Consider the following 19356-nt stretch of genomic DNA (forward strand, 5'->3'; position numbering starts at 1 on the left):
TTTACATAAGTAAATGAAACGTATAGATTTGGTTAATTTTTCTGTGGCTACACCCCAAACAAAGGATGTTACACATTTCCATGGTAACCTTTGTTACACCCAAATTGCATTCGACACATTCGGACGTTTGGGGGGTTTACAGCGCCACACTGGTGGTCATCTTTAGAAACGCATTGTCAAAAAGCCAGAAAAATCGCTACACTAACCTACAACAGTTGAGATTATTTCACACTTTCCATCCACTGAAACAAGCAACCCAAGTCAAAAGTGCTGCTATAGATCTGAATTCAAGGTTTATTGAATACTTCACCAAATGCTTGGAAGATTACATCACAATATGTATAGCACTTATATGTATAATTATTTTACAGTTTGTATTTCTCCCATATACTGTATATTTATATATAGATCCCCATTCTTTAGGGAAAAGTAGAATTCCATAGTTGGAAGGGGGAGGAATGCTTCTTAAAAATATTTAAATGCACTTCAAATAATTACATACATCCTTGCCTAAAAAAAAAAAAATGTAGACAGTATTAAACTACAAATGGTAAAGTGGATAGCTATACACCGACATGTTTAGGAGTAACGTTTGGTTTTGCTTCATTCTTTCTCCTGTCTGGTGTATTTTCACTGACAGGCTGAGAAAGTACTGGAAAGTTAATACATGAGAGGGCTCTGTTCAAACAGACTCAATAGGTGTAAAACAGAACAGGGAAAATAGAAAAATAGAACAGTTTAATGGGACAATAAAATCTCATCCTTGCTATATATCATGGGCTTTGCCTTGAAGACCTTTACAGGACAATAGATTCATTCTAGAAAATAGCAATTAATTAATTTTTGCACTCAGAACATTGGAACCCTCCAAGACTCCGTTTGGGGAGAAAACATAGGACATTTGAAAAAGAACAAGCCCCTCAACAAGCCCCTCAAATAAACTGGCATGTAATAATCACGATAAAATTATAAAAAAGAACAAATGAGTAAAATAGGGAATGTTAAAACAGGCCATAGTGATTCACACAATGTGATTAATGGGGAATGGTGGCAGGGGAACAACCCAACAAGTGCAGCCATAGGGCTTATCCATTAGGACTCACTCTGGAACCAGTGGAGCCCCAAACACAGCAAGCTATTCCCATCAATGCCCATCTCAGAGTGGGACACTCAATACAGGTTGTACTACAATACAAATAACACAGGAGGCCAAAAACCAACCACCAATAACATCAAATGAAGAAGACATTTTACATAACGAAAAGGGACAGTAATAGGGATGAGCCTTGGTATCAGGCCTATCAGTTACAATATTTTTGGATCAGATCAACAAGCGCATCACAATGGGAGACACTGAGGATACTTTGCTGTATTATCATTTGCTTATCAACACAGGTTTCCAATGAGCCTCTCTGCCAGTGGACTTTTCAGCATATTCAGTAATTATTCTTTATTTGCTTTAGCATTTGAATATGCATGTTTGTTCAGTCTTATAAACAGAAAGTAATCAAATCAACAAATGGGACAAACAAAATCAGGTACAGGATAGATATATATACACACACACACAGTGCCTTCAGAAAGTATTCAGACCCCTTGACTTTTTCAACATTTTGTTACATTACAGCTTTATTCTATAATGGATATCAATCTACACACAATACCCCATAATGACAAAGTGAAAACAGGTTAAGGCATTTTTGCATTTATAATTTTTTTTAATACAAAAATTGAGCTCAGGTGCATCCTGTTTCCATTGATCATCCTTGAAGTTTCTACAGCTTGGAGTCCACCTGTGGTAAATTCAATTGATTGGACATTATTCAGAAAGGCACACACCTGTCTACATAAAGTTCCAAAGTTGACAGTGCATGTCAGCAAAAACCAAGCCAGGAGGTTGAAGGAATTGTCCGTAGAGCTCCGAGACAGGATTGTGTCGAGGCACAGATCTGGAAGGGTACAAAAACATTTCTGCAGCATTGAAGGTCCCCAAGAACACAGTGGCCTCCATCATTCTTAAATGAAAGAAGTTTGGAACCACCAAGACTCTTCCTAGAGCTGGCCGGCCTGAGCAATCTGGGGAGAAGGGGCTTCGTCAGGGAGGTGATCAAGAACCCGATGGTCACTCTGACAGAGCTCCAGAGTTCTTCTGTGGAGATGGGAGAACCTTCCAGAAGGATAACCATCTCTGTAGCAGTCCGTCCACCAATCAGGTCTTTATGGTAGAGTGGCCAGACGGAAGCAATTTCTCAGTAAAAGGCACATGACAGCCCGTTTGGAGTTTGCCAAAAGGCACCTAAAGACTCTCACACCATGAGAAACAAGATTATCTGGTCTGATGAAACCCAGATTTAACTCTTTGGCGTGAATGACAATTGTCACGTCTGGAGGAAACCTGGCACCATCCCTAAGCATGGTGGTGGCAGCATCTTGCTGTGGAGATGTTTTTCAGAGGCAGGGCCTGGGAGACTAGTCAGGCTCGAGGGAAAGATGAACGGAGCAAAGTCCAGAGAGATTCTTGATGAAAACCGTCTCCAGAGTGCTCAGGACCTCAGACTTGGGCAAATGTTCACCTTCCAACTGGACAACAACACTTAGCACACAGCCAAGACAACGCAGGCGTGGCTTCGGGACAAGTCTCTGAATGTCCTTGAGTGGCCTAGCCACAGCCCAGACTTGAACCCAAGCCGACATCTCTGGAGAGAACTGAAAATAGCTGTGCAGCAACGCTCCTCACCCAACCTGACTGAGTTTGAGAGGATCTGCAGAGAAAAATGGGAGAAACTCCCCAAATACAGGTATGCCACGCTTGTAGCATCATACCCAACACTCAACAAAGTACTGAGTAAAGGGTCTGAATACTTATGTAAATGTGATTGTTTAAAAAAAGATTTTTAATACATATGCAAAAATTTCTAAAAACCTTTTTGCTATGTCATTATGGGGTATTATTGTGTGTCAATGGATGAGGGGGAAAAATGATTTAATCCATTTTAGAATAACGATGTAACATAAAATGTGGGAAAAGTCAAGGGGTCTGAATACTATCTGAATGCACTGTGTGTGTGTGTGTGTATATATATATAAAATAGCATCAATAAATAAATTGTAGTTCATTTTCCATTACATTTGACATTTAACGTCAGAGTGTTGAGAAACAGTTAGTAGAGCGCTCTGTCCAGTCACAGTGCTTTTCTCCCAGCAGGGGCTCTAGAACTTCTAGGGGGAGTCAGTAGGGCACCGGAACTTATCACCAACACTCCAAGCCTTTCCTTTGCAGGAGATAAACAGGAACTGATGACTTTCAAAGCATCTGCCCCTGAGGGTAACAATCATTGCTTCGATCTCTTGCATTACTACACACTCCCCTACTTCTGATAGGGGAGCTCCCATACACCTCAGAGTCCCACCAGCCTCCCCGTTCCATCTCCAGACCCTCCTAGGGTGCCGGGGGCTGTGGCTGGCCCATCTCAGGAGCAGCGATGTGGAAGACGGAGCCGATGCGGAGGAAGAAACGGCGTAGGACGGCGCGGAGCTCTGGGATCAGGTCAAACTGCATCATCTCACACAGGTGCGGGTAGTAACAGGAGGCATGAGGCTTGAACTGAAGAGGGGGGGAAAGAGCAGGCTATTTAGCATCAAACAGATATATGCTAATTAAGCTTCGAGTGGAGTGTGATGTCAAAGAGTGAATTGTTTGAAATATGGCCAAAGTTGAAAGTCAACATTGTTTGTTTAAATACGACCAGGTAAAACACCTGTAGGTGGGATTTGCAAAGGGGAAACATTTGTTAATCAAAGTCAGAATGACCCCTAAAGCTGCATTCTTCCTGTTCGTATCCGATTGATATACACACAGAAACTTGTTGGTACCTAAGCTAGTGTCCTTCCTTTTGTTACTCAAATTGACGTTTTAGTAATTTAGCAGTCGCTCTTATCCAGAGCACTTACAGGAGCAATTAGGGTTAAGTGCCTTGCTCAAGGGCAGAGATTTTTCACCTAGTCGTCTCGGGGATTTGAACCAGCAACCTTTCGGTTACTGGTCCAACGCTCTTAACTGCAAGGCTACTTGCTGTCCTAAATCAACTTGAATATAATTCAAGAAGTAAGAACAATGCTAAGGTTAACTGATTGGACACCATATACAGGAAATCTGCACTGAACCCGAGTGTCTAATTCAGAGATCCTTAATGTAGCCGAGGTATCCCAAGGCCCCGGGGGCAGTCCCTGGTCTGCCTGCACACATCCGATGTCCTCTTTTACATACCCAGGTCATTACACAGACAAACTGTCAAATAATCTGTCTACTTCCTCTATCGAAGTCAAATTCATTGCCTAAGGGGAAAGGAGGCCAATGAAGGGCTGTCCTACAGCTCAATAATCAAACCATTTCCACTATTAGGTTACTCCAATTGGACATCAGGGGAAATGGACAGTCTTCTTTTCATCGCTTTTACTGACTTGGGGTAGATAGTTGAAATGGTGCTTGCAGACAGTCCCTCACAAACAGTTTTCATAGGGTAATTTTACCATTTTAAAAAACAGATCAATCTTGTGGGGCAAACATTTCAGTCCATGTGTATGTAGTGTGTGTAACTTGTGAATAAATGAGTGTGTGCCTTGATGTCGGTCAGTCGAAGAGTCCTGGTGAGCAGCAGGAGGAGCAGGCTTGTCCAGGCCTCTCTGTGGCTCTCAGAGGTCAGGCTGATAAAGTAGGCCAGGGCCTCGCTGCACACGCTGAGGACAGGACAGGACACACAGGACCAACATTACCACATATCTCACTGCCAGAGGGGGAACACCCCCACAAACCATTGATGAAGAACCTATTACAGATGGGCCAATCAGGAAGACTAAGGATGACATGATGTAATCAAATTTACATTCAAGCTAGTCTTGTTGTTCAAGTAGCACAAGTAACTTTTACGTATTTAACAATAATAATAATACATGGTCTTTATATAGCACTTCTCAAAGACCCAAAGTCGCTTTACAATTGTAAAAAGCTTTCACAACATGATCCCTCCCCCTGTCTTTCCCTCTCCAGGACACTCACAGCAGCAGTCGTGTCTGGATGTCAGGCCAGGAGTCCTGGAGCTGGCGGTCACAGTACATACGGAACAGAATACGCAGGCTACAGGCCAGGCTACTGGTCTCCTGCTTTAGCAGATTGGGCTTCGACTTCCCCTTAAATCCTGAGACACAGACAGCCATATGAATGTAGATGGACATACCACAGAGATGACAAGAGAATCCTGTATCTCACATGACAGATCTGAACACACCAGACACACAGACAGTTGAACGCACCTGCTCTCCAGAGTGCAGTCCTCTGCTCGTTGTTAGAGTTGAAATCTCTGGCGAAGGTGTGTGACTCCAGCAGGCAGTCCAGCAGCTTGAAAAGGTGCTGGGAGGAGAGGTGTCTGTACATGCCTTGCTCCCCCTGCCCAGGGTCCCCTTCCTCTGCAGCCTCCTCCAGAGCATCCCTCTGGGAGAGACATAGCACAGAGTCTAGGTCAATCCTCCAACAACATACAGTACACCCAAAACACCCTACTAAGTTGATGCATAAATGCCCTGATTAAATGTGAATATGGGTCAAGACTTCAGTTTAGCTCCATTATGACAAACCTGTGCAGCAGCCATATTTTCGGCATCTTCCTTCTTGCTGGTTGCCGGGTAGAAGACAATGTTGTCAATGGTCTGGATCAGCTCCAGCTGCACCACACACTTGATGAGCAGTCCAGCAAACAGCTTCTGGTCTGACACTCCTGCCACAGACACAGAGCACAGCGGCATCAGGAAGACAGATAGGAACCCACGAGAGACTGAGGTCAAATGTGGAAAAGTGGAACACGACAAGGAGGATGAGGTACGTATAAAGATAGAAATGTGAATTGAGGTGAGAGAGTCAAAAGGTTTCTGTAATTCGTTGCATACTGGCATGGGGTTTACCCTTCCAGGTCTCATCGCTGGCAGTGGACATTTGGCTCTGACCTCCTCTCTCTGACAGGGCTCTGTCATAGCTGCTCTGGGATTGGGTGTCAAAATCTACATCCTGTAGTATGTTTGAGAGAAAACAACTCATGATTCGAACAAACGGCAAGATATTTATTTTCAAAAGTCAAATCACTGCCATATACTAATGTATGTCTATAGTCAGGCTCAAAAGCTTTAATTTGACTGTCTGAAGCTTCATAAATATTGTTTACCCACCATATGTTTCCCATCACCAGCCTCCTCTTCCTGACCAGCTGGTCGCCATGTCAACAGGCTGTAGAGAGGAGAAAAAAGAATGTGCACATCATCAGTCATGTGGTTTATTGGAGGAAGTGTTTCCTGTGTCCATGACTTACCATGGCCTGCTGAAAGTTCTGCTCATGACTACATCTGACATCAGACTTGTTCTTGCAATGCAACGCAAATACAAGATCAGCATTTCTTACTATAACAGTGCGTTTTCTGTTTATGTGTGCAAATAAATATTTAAAAACACATTGAGAATTACTGTTGGATGCCTGTTTATGGTGATGGGTTGCAAAAGTGAAAACAGGGTGACAGACAGGCCGGCAGCAGAACTCACGCGTGTGGGCTGGTGGTCTGGAAGATGTCCAGCATACAGGAGCAGGTGACGTTCCACACCTCTGGGCTAAACTTCTCCCCATTCAGGATGACCAGGTTCTCTAGGCAGTTAGTCCCTGACCGGGCCAACTGCTCATTATCTGGGGTAGTGGAGAGAAAATAGTGGTGTCATTCACCATTACGTCACCAAACTTCAAACTCCTGGTAAATGTTTCAAAGAATATTACAGTGAATACTGCTTGAATTGAATTAGTTAAGTGTGTGTGCGAGTCAGCTGCCGTTTCTCCCCTCTCTCTGGTGTGTGTGTGTGTCTGTATGAGTCAGCTGCCGTTTCTCCCCTCTCTCTGGTGTGTGTGTGTCTGTATGAGTCAGCTGCCGTTTCTCCCCTCTCTCTGGTGTGTGTGTCAGCTGCTGTTTCTCCCCTCTCTCTGGTGTGTGTATGTGTGTGAGTCAGCTGCCGTTTCTCCCCTCTCTCTGGTGTGTGTCTGTGTGAGTCAGCTGCTCTCTTTTCCCCCCTCTCTCTGGTGTGTCTGTGTGAGTCAGCTGCTCTCTTTTCCCCCCTCTCTCTGGTGTGTGACTATGAGTCAGCTGCTCTCTTTTCCCCCCTCTCTCTGGTGTGTGACTATGAGTCAGCTGCTCTCTTTTCCCCCCTCTCTCTGGTGTGTCTGTGTGAGTCAGCTGCTCTCTTTTCCCCCCTCTCTCTGGTGTGTATGTATGAGTCAGCTGCTCTCTTTTCCCCCCTCTCTCTGGTGTGTGACTGTATGAGTCAGATGCTCTCTTTTCCCCCCTCTCTCTGGTGTGTGTGAGAGTCAGCTGCTCTCTTTCCCCCCCTCTCTCTGGTGTGTGTCTGTATGAGTCAGCTGCTCTATTTCCCCCCCTCTCTCTGGTGTGTGTGTCTGTATGAGTCAGCTGCTCTCTTTTCCCCCCTCTCTCTGGTGTGTCTGTGTGAGTCAGCTGCTCTATTTCCCCCCCTCTCTCTGGTGTGTCTGTGTGAGTCAGCTGCTCTCTTTTCCCCCCTCTCTCTGGTGTGTGTCTGTGTGAGTCAGCTGCACTCTTTTCCCCCCTCTCTTTGGTGTGTGTGTGTCTGTGTGAGTCAGCTGCTCTCTTTTCCCCCACTCTCTTTGGTGTGTGTGTCTGTGTGAGTCAGCTGCTCTCTTTTCCCCCACTCTCTCTGGTGTGTGTGTCTGTGTGAGTCAGCTGCTCTCTTTTCTCCCCTCTCTCTGGTGTATGTGTCTGTGTGAGTCAGATGCTCTCTTTCCCCCCCTCTCTCTGGTGTGTGTGTCTGTGTGAGTCAGCTGCTCTCTTTTCTCCCCTCTCTCTGGTGTGTGTGTCTGTGTGAGTCAGATGCTCTCTTTCCCCCCCTCTCTCTGGTGTGTGTGTCTGTGTGAGTCAGATGCTCTCTTTCCCCCCCTCTCTCTGGTGTGTCTGTGTGAGTCAGCTGCTCTCTTTTCCCCCCTCTCTCTGTGGGGAGTATAGGACCCACCTTGTCTGACACACCACTGCAGCTGAGTGAAGATGTCAGCCAGCAGGACCTCACTGAGAGGCTCATAGAACTGGGTGAAGACATCACAGATGGCGTACAGGGCGTGGTTACAGGTCGTGGTCATCCACTCGTGCTTCTACGATAAATCACAACACACAAAATACACACAGACGAGCAACACAACAAATCACGAGGTTGAGTGAGTGACTGGTGCAAAAGCCAGTGTTAATTACAGAAATGCCTACTCAAGACAGTCATTCAGTGGAACCAATGACAATCCCTACAGCCTCTCACCTCCGTCTGTTGCTCAGGGAGCTTCATATTGTCAAAGATGCGGAAGACGATGCGGAAAAGGTCGTGCCACCAGTGCTTTTCAAAGGTGTGTCCATAGCTCTTCATAATCTCAAACATCACAGTCAGACCCCTGTGACAGAAAGACACACACGTCAAGCGTACATGAATGCCTATTGGGCTCAAAGCATTACATTTGTGGTGCCTCTACACATGTAGGGTGAGCTAAGGGTCAGATTCCTTACCTCGTCCTGATGTCCAGCTTGCAGCGGTTGATGATGCAGGACAGCTCAAAGAGAATGGGGAACCAGCCTCTCACCCACACCCGGTCCCCTGGGGCCACGTTCATGTCATCACTGGTGTACTCCCGCAGAGCCTGGGGACAGACAGGGAAGACCCATTAGAGGAACATTATCATGATGGACTGGCACCATCATGTACTTAACCATGATGCAAATAAAGAATCCACTCCAAAATGCTGTTCGGTTGCAGGCTTGATTAGAAAGCACTTTAGTACTTTGTGATCTAGGTTTGGGATGTGCTTTGGAATTCTGTGGGATGCCTACCTGCGGCCGTTCAGCCACATATTTAGCACAGTGGCGTATGAGCCGGATGGCCTCCATACTGGTGTCAGGGAAGGCAGCGTTGCACACAAACTCAGACAGACACTTCACTGCATCTTGGAAGGAGTCTATGGCTGCTGCAAAGTGCTGCTGAAACGTGATCACTGGAGAAGAGAAAGGAGAATTATTACACAGCAGTCCATTTCTCTACCGAGCTGACGATGGTTGAGCCCCAGTCCTAACGTGTCGGTACTCACTGACTATGTGGCCAGTAGTCTGGAAGGCCAGCTCCACAATGTTCTCGTCGTGATCCGAGGCGGCCTGGTGGAACACAGAGAAGATGTTCTTCCAGCCGGAGCGGATGTTGGCTGCCTGGGAGTTGACCATCTGGGCCACACAGCGGATCACCATGTCCCTGATAGTGGGAGATCTGTGGAGGAAAGAAAGAGTGGGACAAAGAGTCAAGCATTTGTGGTGAGTGTGTAGGCTGGATTTGGTTCTGTGCTGGCAGGGTTTTTCCACATCATATCCCCTAGATTGTTCCACCTCCTACTATCTCCCTTCCCCCTCTTTCCCCTGGTCCAGTCTCTCTCTACCTGTTCTTCTTCACGATGTGTTCAAATGGCCGCAGGAAGTCCTTCTGGAAGCGGAAGTTAGCCAGCTCTCCTTTCTCCAGGAACTTCATGGACAGCTGCCTCAGAGAGTCCACGGCAAAGATGGCCACGTCCTCGTTGGGGTTGCAGCCCACCTGGTGGAGGAGCAGACACATAGGCATAGATCCAGTCGGTACATAGCAGGGCACAATACTTTTTGTTTTTGCCACCCTTTTGACTTGGCTGTGAAAGTAAAAACGTACTTGCCACATCAGTGTGAGCTGAACATTCATTGCATGGTCACCTCACTCAAGTTCCAAAACGTCCTATTTTTTGGGGTGTCGAAAACCAGTATAGTGCATTCTCCTCATGATTCCTGTAATGAAAGTGTCTGCCCTGCCCCTGGGCCCGTTTCCCTGGGGCCTGCTGCTGTGATGAGCGAGCCACTCTCTCTCCCTCTCCCCCAATGTGGGCTCCAGGATAGAGAAAAAAGGCTTCTGATTGTAGAACTTTTATCTGATTTGGCTTTAAGATTCGAAGTGCGCGTGGGCCAATGCGAGTGCATAAGGTAGCAAGCTACAACTGCAAAGTCTTTTTAGGACATTCATTGGACATAGACTAATACATGACTACTAGCAGTAGGTATTATATTTAGTGTTCCTGATCTAGATAATGTGCTTGGAGTTTTCACTTCCTCATGTGGTGAATTAGCATATGATATTAGTGCACATAAAGATGAATCTCTATTGATCAACAAAATTCTGGAAATTCTGGAGGCCTATTTTAACAGTAAAATAAAACAATCGCCTATTGTCAACCCACAATTCATGACAGTCACTGGATTAGGTTGCACATCAAAATATCTTGAATCATTCATTCCTGCTTGGACATGTTAGATGAAACAACTTGTTTTTTGAAAAGCCTACCATCTCAGTAGTCTATTACACAGTCTAAAGCACTGTGAATTACGTTATAAGGTGATTTACAAAAATGTATGATGTGTAACGCTGCAGAAAAAAAGAAATGACGTGACCAGACCAAATCATTGGCTGGTGATACCAACTGAAAAAGATAGTAGCACCATCACAGCCAGTGGAAAATGTTAGTCTGGAGCCCTTGATAGACGAAGTCTCTGCATAATCAGGTTAGATTAATAGATTTGGACAACTGCTGGACTAACAATTCTCAATGGACAATCTCAATTGAAAGTGTTTCTTAGTCCAGGAATATGCTTAATCTGGTTCCAGGACACCTTCCTTACTGAAGATAGGAGCTCACCTTGTTGAAGTGGTCTCCGATGACCTGCCAGATGCGTGACCACTGCAGACGGATACGGTTCATGTTGTAGTAGGAGATCTCTACTATCTTCTGCAGACTGAACATCCTCGGCTGGTGAGCAGAGGCCAGTTCATCCATGGAGACAGCACACAACCACCGCACAAAGTCCACTAGGAAAAGGACACAGGACAACATCAGAAACACACACACACACACACACACACACACACACACACACACAAACATCCACTTACCAACTGCATTTCCATCCAGCCTTGTGGAACCAGTGAAGATCCTGCAAACAAATACAGGTCAGATTTACAAGACAAGTACTTCCAGAAAGCACCATCCAGATACAGTCACATGGACATAAATGATTAAGAACAGATGTCTGCAGCCATGGATGTACGTTGAACGTGTATCTCTCACCTGTCTACAGCCACCACCACGCTCTGAGAGCTGGTCTCTCCCACGGACTCCTGGATATGAGCCATCTGCCTCCTGTCTGGACCTCCCACCAGGGTCCCTGCAACAGGAAACCCATTTCAGACACAACATTTAACATATTATGCCATTTAGCCAACACTTTAATCCAAAGTGACTTACAGTCAAGCGTGCATATATTTTACACACGGGTGATCCCGGCATTCGAACCCACTATACTGTCATTGCAAGCTCCATGCTCAAACCAACTAAGCTACAGAAGATATGGTGTCCAATCAAAAATGCATCTTTGACCAATGGGTAAAATGACATGTTGGGTAGATGATCCTCTAAGAAAACCAATGGTCCAATCCTCACGTCTCCATCATAATCCGTTCAAAAGTTATTGGACTTTTTAACCCTTGTAGGATGGACAGAATTAGGGTGACTAAATCAATGGAGGCCAGAGAATATAAATTGTTCAAAGATCAGTCAAATTGCATCACGCCAGCTAGAATGGATTCTGTGCAAGAATTAAGGCCAACTGGCTGACTGACTGGCTCACTTTCGTCATCTTTATTCTCGAATCCGCAGGCTATAAAACAATATAGAGGTAAGGAGGATATCGATTTTGAGACACGAAATATAGCATTTTCATATTTTAGTAGATAAGCTTTATTTTCATTTGAAATTCCAATACTTTAAAAAGTTCTCCTTTAATGATATGTTAGAGAAAGACCCCACTGAACGATTCAGAACATGAATATTCATACTTGTCTTGGTAAAATGTATTTCTATAACATAAGTAAGACAAATTTCACCCACTCTGGGCAGAGTTGGTGGACACCCTTTAGAGGACCACATCTTCACACACACACACCATTTACACACTAACTGTCCCTGATTTTCAAAGCCCTGTGTGACCTACCCAGTCCCAGGGGCATGAACTCCTCTCCCCCGATTGGGAAACCCTTGATGCCAGCCTGACTGTCCCGGACCACTCCAGAGATGTAGCGTGTCTTCACCCCTGTGCCAATCAGCTGGGCCAACTCCAGCTGGCTGATACACCGCAGGATCTGCACAGAGAAACACAGGCCAAGGGTTAGAGGTCAGCCTCCATGTTCTTTTCATGACGTCTCTACCAAGTCAAGTGCTATGCTCTCTTTCCACTGGATTTGTTTGCATAGAGACAGACGGATAGATGGGGTGAATTTCTGACTCACAGAAGAGATGAGAGGCAGGGTTGAGAAAGCCAAGTTGGCTTCATGGGAGAAGCCCTGACCTACCTCGTGCCAAGAGTTGCCCAGGTAGTTTCCGTCTGTGTGGGCCACAGTGATAAGGGTCTTGATGGTGTCGATGTTCTTCTGCTTCATCTCAGTGATGCTGGAGCTGGCTGTGAGCAGGGTGAACCGAGCCAAGGCTTGGACATACGCATCCCTCTCCAACTGCACAGCGCCGCAAAGACAGACAGATGAGTCATTCAAGGAAACAGACAAAACAGGCTAGGAGATTCAATTTCATGTTGAGCATAGAACCATGTTTGATGGGGGGGGGGGGGGAGTTAACCAAATTAATCATAGTCCACGGATAGTAAAGGTGTTAGGATGATACATTGAATTATTTTGCTGTGGCCTCTGACCAGCATACTGAAGATACAGGTGATCCTGATGGCACAGCGGATCCCCTCCAGACACAGAGAGGCCACCTCCTGGTCATCACAGTCCTGCAGCCCCACGCTGAAGGCTGCCAGGAGAGGGGTCCACGCCAACTGCAACACACACGCAGAGCATTGGTCATAAAGCCACCTTCTTGTACACATTCAAAAGCATTACCCATCCCAGCCACTGCAGATGGTGGTGCAGTGGTCCTAATGAGGTGATACTATAATAGTATATGCCATTTAGTCCACTCTTTTATCCAAAGAAACTTGCAGTCATGTGTGAGAAACTTGCAGTCATGCATGCATACATTTTACTTATGGGTGGTCCCGGGAATCGAACCCACTATCCGGGTGTTGCAAGCACCATGCTCTACCAACTGAGCTACAAAGGACATGGTCATTGCGAGGGTGGCTCTGCAGTACCTTAAACATGGGCCGGACGTGTTCCAGGTGGGTGGCGCTGAAGAAGGGAGCCTGGGCGTGGCTCACAGCCTCCATCAGGGCCTTGGCTGTCTTGGCCATCTGTTCCATCTCTACGTTATACAGCAGACGACGCTGCTTTTCAGTGGCTACACCTGAAAAGAAAGAGAGTGCCTAGATTATCACATGACCAACACACTCTTCACGGTAACTTGTAGGCTTTACAATTCCCACTAAGCTGGGTGGTGTAGGGGTTCAGTTGATGCATAATACATACAGTTTTAGATCGTCTGTCACAGAGCCATATATTTAGAGCGTTAGGACATTGATGTTTATGAATCCAGATGCATTTACATGACACTACCACATTCTACGGCAGACATGTGGGCTCACCACTCACATTAATAATACTTAACTTGTAAAGGGCATTTCCCACGCTCAATGATAATAACATTGGGAATATTTAAGCAATGCTTCATCAGTGAACGCCTAAGAGTGAGAACAATATTGCCAATTCTAAAAGTTGTCCCAACTCTAAATATATCTGTCTCTGGCTTGTATTACCCCTGTTATCTCGACTCACTGTGCTTGCTAGTCTTGGGTGTGATCGTGTGCTCCTTCCTGTCCTTCATGGCGATCTTCTTGCCAGCGATCTCATCGTATATGGAGGACAGGTACTCCTCAGGCAGGTCCTTACTGTCGTTGATACCACGGTTCATTTTGATGTACTGCTCCTTGGTCATTTTGTTCTTCACCTGAACAGGTCAAATAACGGTGGGGAACAACACTGAATACAAATAACTGGACGTGGGTGTATGGATAGATGAACAGGCTAAATAAACCGATTGGTTGGTGTTCTGACCTGTGGACTGTGCAGGTCGGTGGTGAGCATGATGATGGAGTAGGCCAATACGTAGGCCGTGTCTGCACTGGCAAACTCAGTCTGTCTGCAGGGGCAAGAGGTTAAGGCCAGTTGAGGTAACAAGGTGGTGCATCAGTAAACCACTGTGCATTACATATTGAATATTCAAAGAGGCTACACGTCCATGCAGTATCTATAATTGAGGATGTTCTCAACGACATGTTTCCAGAGCGTGTATGCAAACTCAACTCCTCCCCCTGCTGGTAGCAAACAGTCACTGACATGTCTCCCTTACCCCTGGTTACACTCCAGATATCGGGCAGCGAACTTCTCCATGAGCCTGTCAATTTTCTGGGCCTCTCCGGGGAGCCGGAAGCCCTCCAGGAAAGCCCTCAGAGCAGAGACAAAGTCCCGGCCACAGAAGTCCAGCTGGTCCACGTAGCTGTACATCACCTCCTTGTTGAAACGCACGTTCTCCCCCAGGTACTCCCCCACCTGGGTCTAGAGAGAAGAGAAAGGAGAGATGGGGAAATGGTGAAGAGCTGTGCCAGAGATAGGAAGCTCTAACAAACCCTTTTAGCTATGTATTTTATATAAATATAACCATGTAAGGTAGAACCAATTCTAATTTACAATGACAACCTGGCATCTACAATGAAGATCTGGCATCAACAGTGACAACCTGGCATTTACAATGAAGATCTGGCATCTACAATGAAGATCTGGCATCTACAATGAAGATCTGGCATCTACAATGAAGATCTGGCATCTACAATGAAGATCTGGCATTTTCAATGAAGTCCTGGCATTTACAATGAAGATCTGGCATTTACAATGAAGATCTGGCATCTACAATGACAACCCGGCATCTACAACGAAGATCTGGCATCTACAACGAAGACCTGGCATCTACAACGAAGACCTGGCATCTACAATGACAACCTTTTCTAGTACAAACTCAAGTCCGAACACATCACAATAACTTTTTGTTGTTGCATACTCTCTAGAGAGGCTACTAAATCAAACTCCTTCATGTTTGTACAGTGATACAAGGTTGTGATGAGGTGCTCACTGTGTCCAGGCGCTCCTCTTGGTGTAGAAACTGGGCAATGTCCTCTGCTGTGTTTCCCAGCATGCCTTGGTCTTGTAAGAACTGGACACCTCGCTTGGGCTTTTTGTTGAAACTTGAGAGATGGAGACAAATAATCTATAGCTACTACAGATATACTGTATAACTAGATAGGCAGTGTTCATTTTGGCAGCCATTTTAGATTTAGTGTAATAGTACCTTTTAGTCTTAGTCATATGTTAGTCATTTCATCCTTAGTTTTAGTTATATCAGTCGACTAGTCAGTGTATTTTTCCCCATGAAATAGTTCATATTTAACTTCCATCATGTCCACATTCAACTAGGCCTACTATCATTCATATAGCTGGCACACTGCTATTGTAGTAGATTGTAACCAATGCCAGCCATGATTTACCATATGGACAACAAAGCCATGGCTACAGATTAAACAATTTAGGCATACAGAGCTTTCCCCCCCAATCATAACCTTTGCAATGAGGGTAAATAACAGTGATTCCATTAAAAATGGGAGAATATACACTTTCCAACAATGTCAGAATTGTTAATGTGATACTGATATTCAGCAAATAGCACTAGCATTTCAAAACGGGGGAAAATACTGCACTGGCACTTGCCGACGGCGAGTGTGGCAAAACAGATGAAAAACAGCACAGACGGAAAAATAGAGCTTATGTGATCAAAGCAAAAATAACCTATGTGAAAGTAAGAGAGTAAACATAATTGTTTCTAGTTGAGGTAGGCTACAATTGAAGTGTCCATGCTGTGCATCAACTTCAAAAGAGAGCGAGTGACTGAAGTGACCGCCCGGGAGCTGTGTGGGAGTCAGGCAGATCAGTTCAATAAGCCCGCGCAACTTAAACACGTTAAATCTGCCAATAAGAGGATTGCATTAAATATTCCGCATATAATTGGACAATACAGATGAAAAGGAGCTTCATGTCAAATTGAACTTGCATTAGTCTCATGTGGAATTCTCGTCTAGTCACATTTTCACAGTGGTATAAAGTACTTTAGTAAAAATACTTTAAAGTACTACTTAAGTAGTTTTTTTGGGTATATATTTGACAACTTTTACTTCACTATATTCCTAAAGAAAATAATGTACTTTTTACTCCACACATTTTCCCAGACACCCATGCTTATCAGGACAGGAAAATGATCTAATTCACACACTTATCAAGAGAACATCCCCGGTCATCCCTGCTGCCTCTGATCTGGCAGACTCACTAAAAACATGTTTTGTTTGTAAATTATGTCTGAATGTTGGAGCGTGCCCCTGGCTGTCCGTAAATAAATTAAAACTAGAAAAATGTGGCCGTCTGCTTTGCTTAATATAAGCAATTAAAAATGATGTATACTTGTACTTTTACTTTTGATACTTAAGTATATTTAAAACCAAATACTTTTACTCAAGTTGTTTTTTAACGGGTGATTTTCACTTTTACTTGAGTCATTTTCTATTAAGGTATCTTTACACAACTACATTTTTGTCACCTGAAATGAAAACTCATTTGTGACAGTTTTTTTCACGGCATCTCGTCTCAGTATCATCATTAGCTTTCGTCAGGAAAAATAGGTGCTTGACGAATATTTTTCGTCAGTTATTGTTGACAAAATTAACACTACCTCCCAGACTGATACTGTATATAGACAGAGTAAAATAAAGAAAGACAAAGGGAAGGACAAAGAGTGTGAGACTCACAGCTCAATGCCGTGCTCAATGACGTCCTTTTGTTGTTTGATGACCTCATACTGTTCTGGGTGGTCAGGCTGGGAGGACTGGACACTAGATGACATGGTGGAGTCCAGAGAACTGACGCTGTCTCTACGAGACGCCAGGTGGTCAGGAAGCTTCAGCTCCGGACCCTCACCATCTGACGGCCGCTCCTGGCCTGGGTCACACACAGCAGGGTCAAGATATACACTGTTTAGGCTGAGAGGTGCAGCTAGACACACACACACACCCACACCCGCTTCAGCACCGTTGTCTACCTCCTTGCGCACTGCTGAGGAAAGAGAGAGCGAGGAGCCTTGGGTACTGTTGATTTTAAAGATGGAGGCCTAATGAAAGTAAGATAGTATGCCAATAGTGTAAGATAGTATGCCAATATTAATCTAAACTATTTCTTTAAATATGCAAGAGGGATATTTTTTCATTCAGTTGATATATTTTCGTTGGCTAAATTAAGTTTGAACTGTCTGTGTCCTCCGTATTTAATTTGAGATAAGTAGGCCTGTTGTAATATAAATATCATTAGCTTATTGCAGTCATTTGTTGGGTACGGTAGGCACTAGGCTTTCTTGGTAATTGCTGTAATATAGCGTGTTGAAAACTTTGGTGAATGTTTAAACCAGTTTGAAAGTGTTTTGTTTCATTCTGTTGAGTCTTTTTCTTGTAACAAATTAAGTTCATACTGTAATGTTGCGTTTGCCGCAATATAATATCCTGCTTGTATTCCCTATAAACAACGGCTTGACTTACTTTTGATATGAATCTAATAAAGTTTAGAAACATTTGTGAAGGTGTGATGTGGCGATTAGCCTTTTGTACTGCAGGCCTATGAAGAACTGACTCCGACAGTTGAGGTTGAATGTTTTAAGCCTACCAGAGTAACTCGTATAATCTAACAATATAATGCTTATCTTTATAGCCTATACATGCAATGCCCTTTACAATAGGCTATACATTTTTGCATATGCTACACATCGAAACACAAGGTAGTGTTTTTATTATTTGTTAAAGGCTGTTTTTAAGGACACGTAAAATGTGGCTCATTTGGTCAACATCCCTCGTTTATTGATGGTGCGGACGGATGTCCTGAGTTACGCACGCAATGCCCGATAAATTTAAATCTTCCCAGTCATTTGTCCGGCACAACATTTTCCTAACAGTATCCCTGCCAGACACACACACACACTGCTCATTACACTCACCGAGGTTGGCCTGCAGGTTGGGGTTGACATACATGTCTCTGCTCCACTCCACCATGCATTTCAGAATGGACACTAAACACTCCAGACCCTTCTTACGCAGACTCAGCTCCTGCAATATATCTCATGTTAACCGGTCTGTCACATCATTTACAGAGCTCAAAAATACTTCCTACCCCAGAGAAACAGCTAAACGACAGACAAAATCCAAGCATGATGTCAATGTATTTGAGGTAACCTGTAGAGGGGTCATCCCCAGCTCCTGGCCACTCCTCCCCATGGCAATCTTAGATAGATCGTTCACCAGCCGCTCAAAGATGTTTGCAGCGTTGAGGTCACAGTCGTAGTTTACGTAGATATCCACCACACACTGAGCATCTGGGGGTGAAGGGTTTGAAGATGGGGGATAGAAGATAAACATTTGGTATATGTACATTACCGTTCAAAAGTTTGGAGTCACTTAGAAATGTCCTTGTTTTCCATGAAAACATACATGAAATGAGTTGCAAAATGAATAGGAAATATAGTCAAGACGTTGACAAGGTTATAAATCATAATTTTTAATTGAAATAATAATTGTGTCCTTCAAACTTTGCTTTTGTCAAAGAATCCTCCATTTGCAGAAATTACAGCCCTGCAGACCTTTGGCATTCTAGTTGTCAATTTGTTGAGGTAATCTGAAGAGATTTCCTCCCATGCTTCCTGAAGCACCTCCCACAAGTTGGATTGGCTTGATGGGCACTTCTTACGTAACATATGGTCAAGCTACTCCCACAACAGCTCAATAAGGTTGAGATCCGGTGACTGTGCTGGCCACTCCATTATAGACAGAATACCAGCTGACTGCTTCTTCCCTAAATAGTTATTGCATAGTTTGGAGTTGTGCTTTGGGTCATTGTCCTGTTGTAGGAGGAAATTGGCTCCAATTAAGCGCCGTCCACAGGGTATGACATGGCGTTGCAAAATGGAGTGATAGCCTTCCTTCTTCAAGATCCCTTTTACCCTGTACAAATCTCCCACTTTACCACCACCAAAGCACCCCCAGACCATCACATTGCCTCCACCATGCTTGACAGATGGCGTCAAGCACTCCTCCAGCATCTTAAATGTTCTTCTTTGTGATCCGAACATCTCAAACTTAAACACTTTTCTCCAATCTTCCTCTGTCCAGTGTCTGTGT

The 19356-nt window shown here is 44.5% G+C and overlaps 1 protein-coding gene across 2 annotated transcripts in view; it reads right to left on the reverse strand.

The window, feature by feature from the left end:
* Positions 1-268: 268 nt before the first annotated feature.
* Positions 269-19356, reverse strand: part of arfgef2 (ADP-ribosylation factor guanine nucleotide-exchange factor 2 (brefeldin A-inhibited)) — a 40124-nt gene continuing 21036 nt past the window's right edge. The window contains exons 12-39 of one of the 2 annotated variants that reach the window (XM_090184471.1): positions 18415-18554; positions 18180-18288; positions 16948-17137; positions 15228-15339; positions 14451-14656; positions 14156-14240; positions 13877-14048; positions 13297-13448; positions 12853-12981; positions 12500-12658; positions 12142-12289; positions 11220-11316; positions 11045-11085; positions 10791-10960; positions 9516-9667; positions 9177-9349; positions 8923-9083; positions 8602-8732; positions 8360-8489; positions 8066-8201; positions 6584-6722; positions 6217-6274; positions 5956-6058; positions 5632-5771; positions 5311-5488; positions 5057-5195; positions 4620-4737; positions 269-3604 (exon numbers count right to left, since the gene is read on the reverse strand). In XM_090184471.1, coding sequence (XP_090040597.1) covers positions 3440-3604; positions 4620-4737; positions 5057-5195; positions 5311-5488; positions 5632-5771; positions 5956-6058; positions 6217-6274; positions 6584-6722; positions 8066-8201; positions 8360-8489; positions 8602-8732; positions 8923-9083; positions 9177-9349; positions 9516-9667; positions 10791-10960; positions 11045-11085; positions 11220-11316; positions 12142-12289; positions 12500-12658; positions 12853-12981; positions 13297-13448; positions 13877-14048; positions 14156-14240; positions 14451-14656; positions 15228-15339; positions 16948-17137; positions 18180-18288; positions 18415-18554 — 3833 coding nt within the window. In that variant the 3' untranslated portion in view covers positions 269-3439. Of the gene's footprint in view, positions 3605-4619; positions 4738-5056; positions 5196-5310; positions 5489-5631; positions 5772-5940; positions 6059-6216; positions 6275-6583; positions 6723-8065; positions 8202-8359; positions 8490-8601; positions 8733-8922; positions 9084-9176; positions 9350-9515; positions 9668-10790; positions 10961-11044; positions 11086-11219; positions 11317-12141; positions 12290-12499; positions 12659-12852; positions 12982-13296; positions 13449-13876; positions 14049-14155; positions 14241-14450; positions 14657-15227; positions 15340-16947; positions 17138-18179; positions 18289-18414; positions 18555-19356 lie in introns of both variants that reach the window. The other variant, XM_036988199.2, reaches the window with a different exon arrangement.

Source organism: Oncorhynchus mykiss, chromosome 9 (genome assembly GCF_057628025.1).
Source record: "Oncorhynchus mykiss isolate SJ-2025 chromosome 9, ASM5762802v1, whole genome shotgun sequence".
Taxonomy (NCBI): domain Eukaryota; kingdom Metazoa; phylum Chordata; class Actinopteri; order Salmoniformes; family Salmonidae; genus Oncorhynchus; species Oncorhynchus mykiss.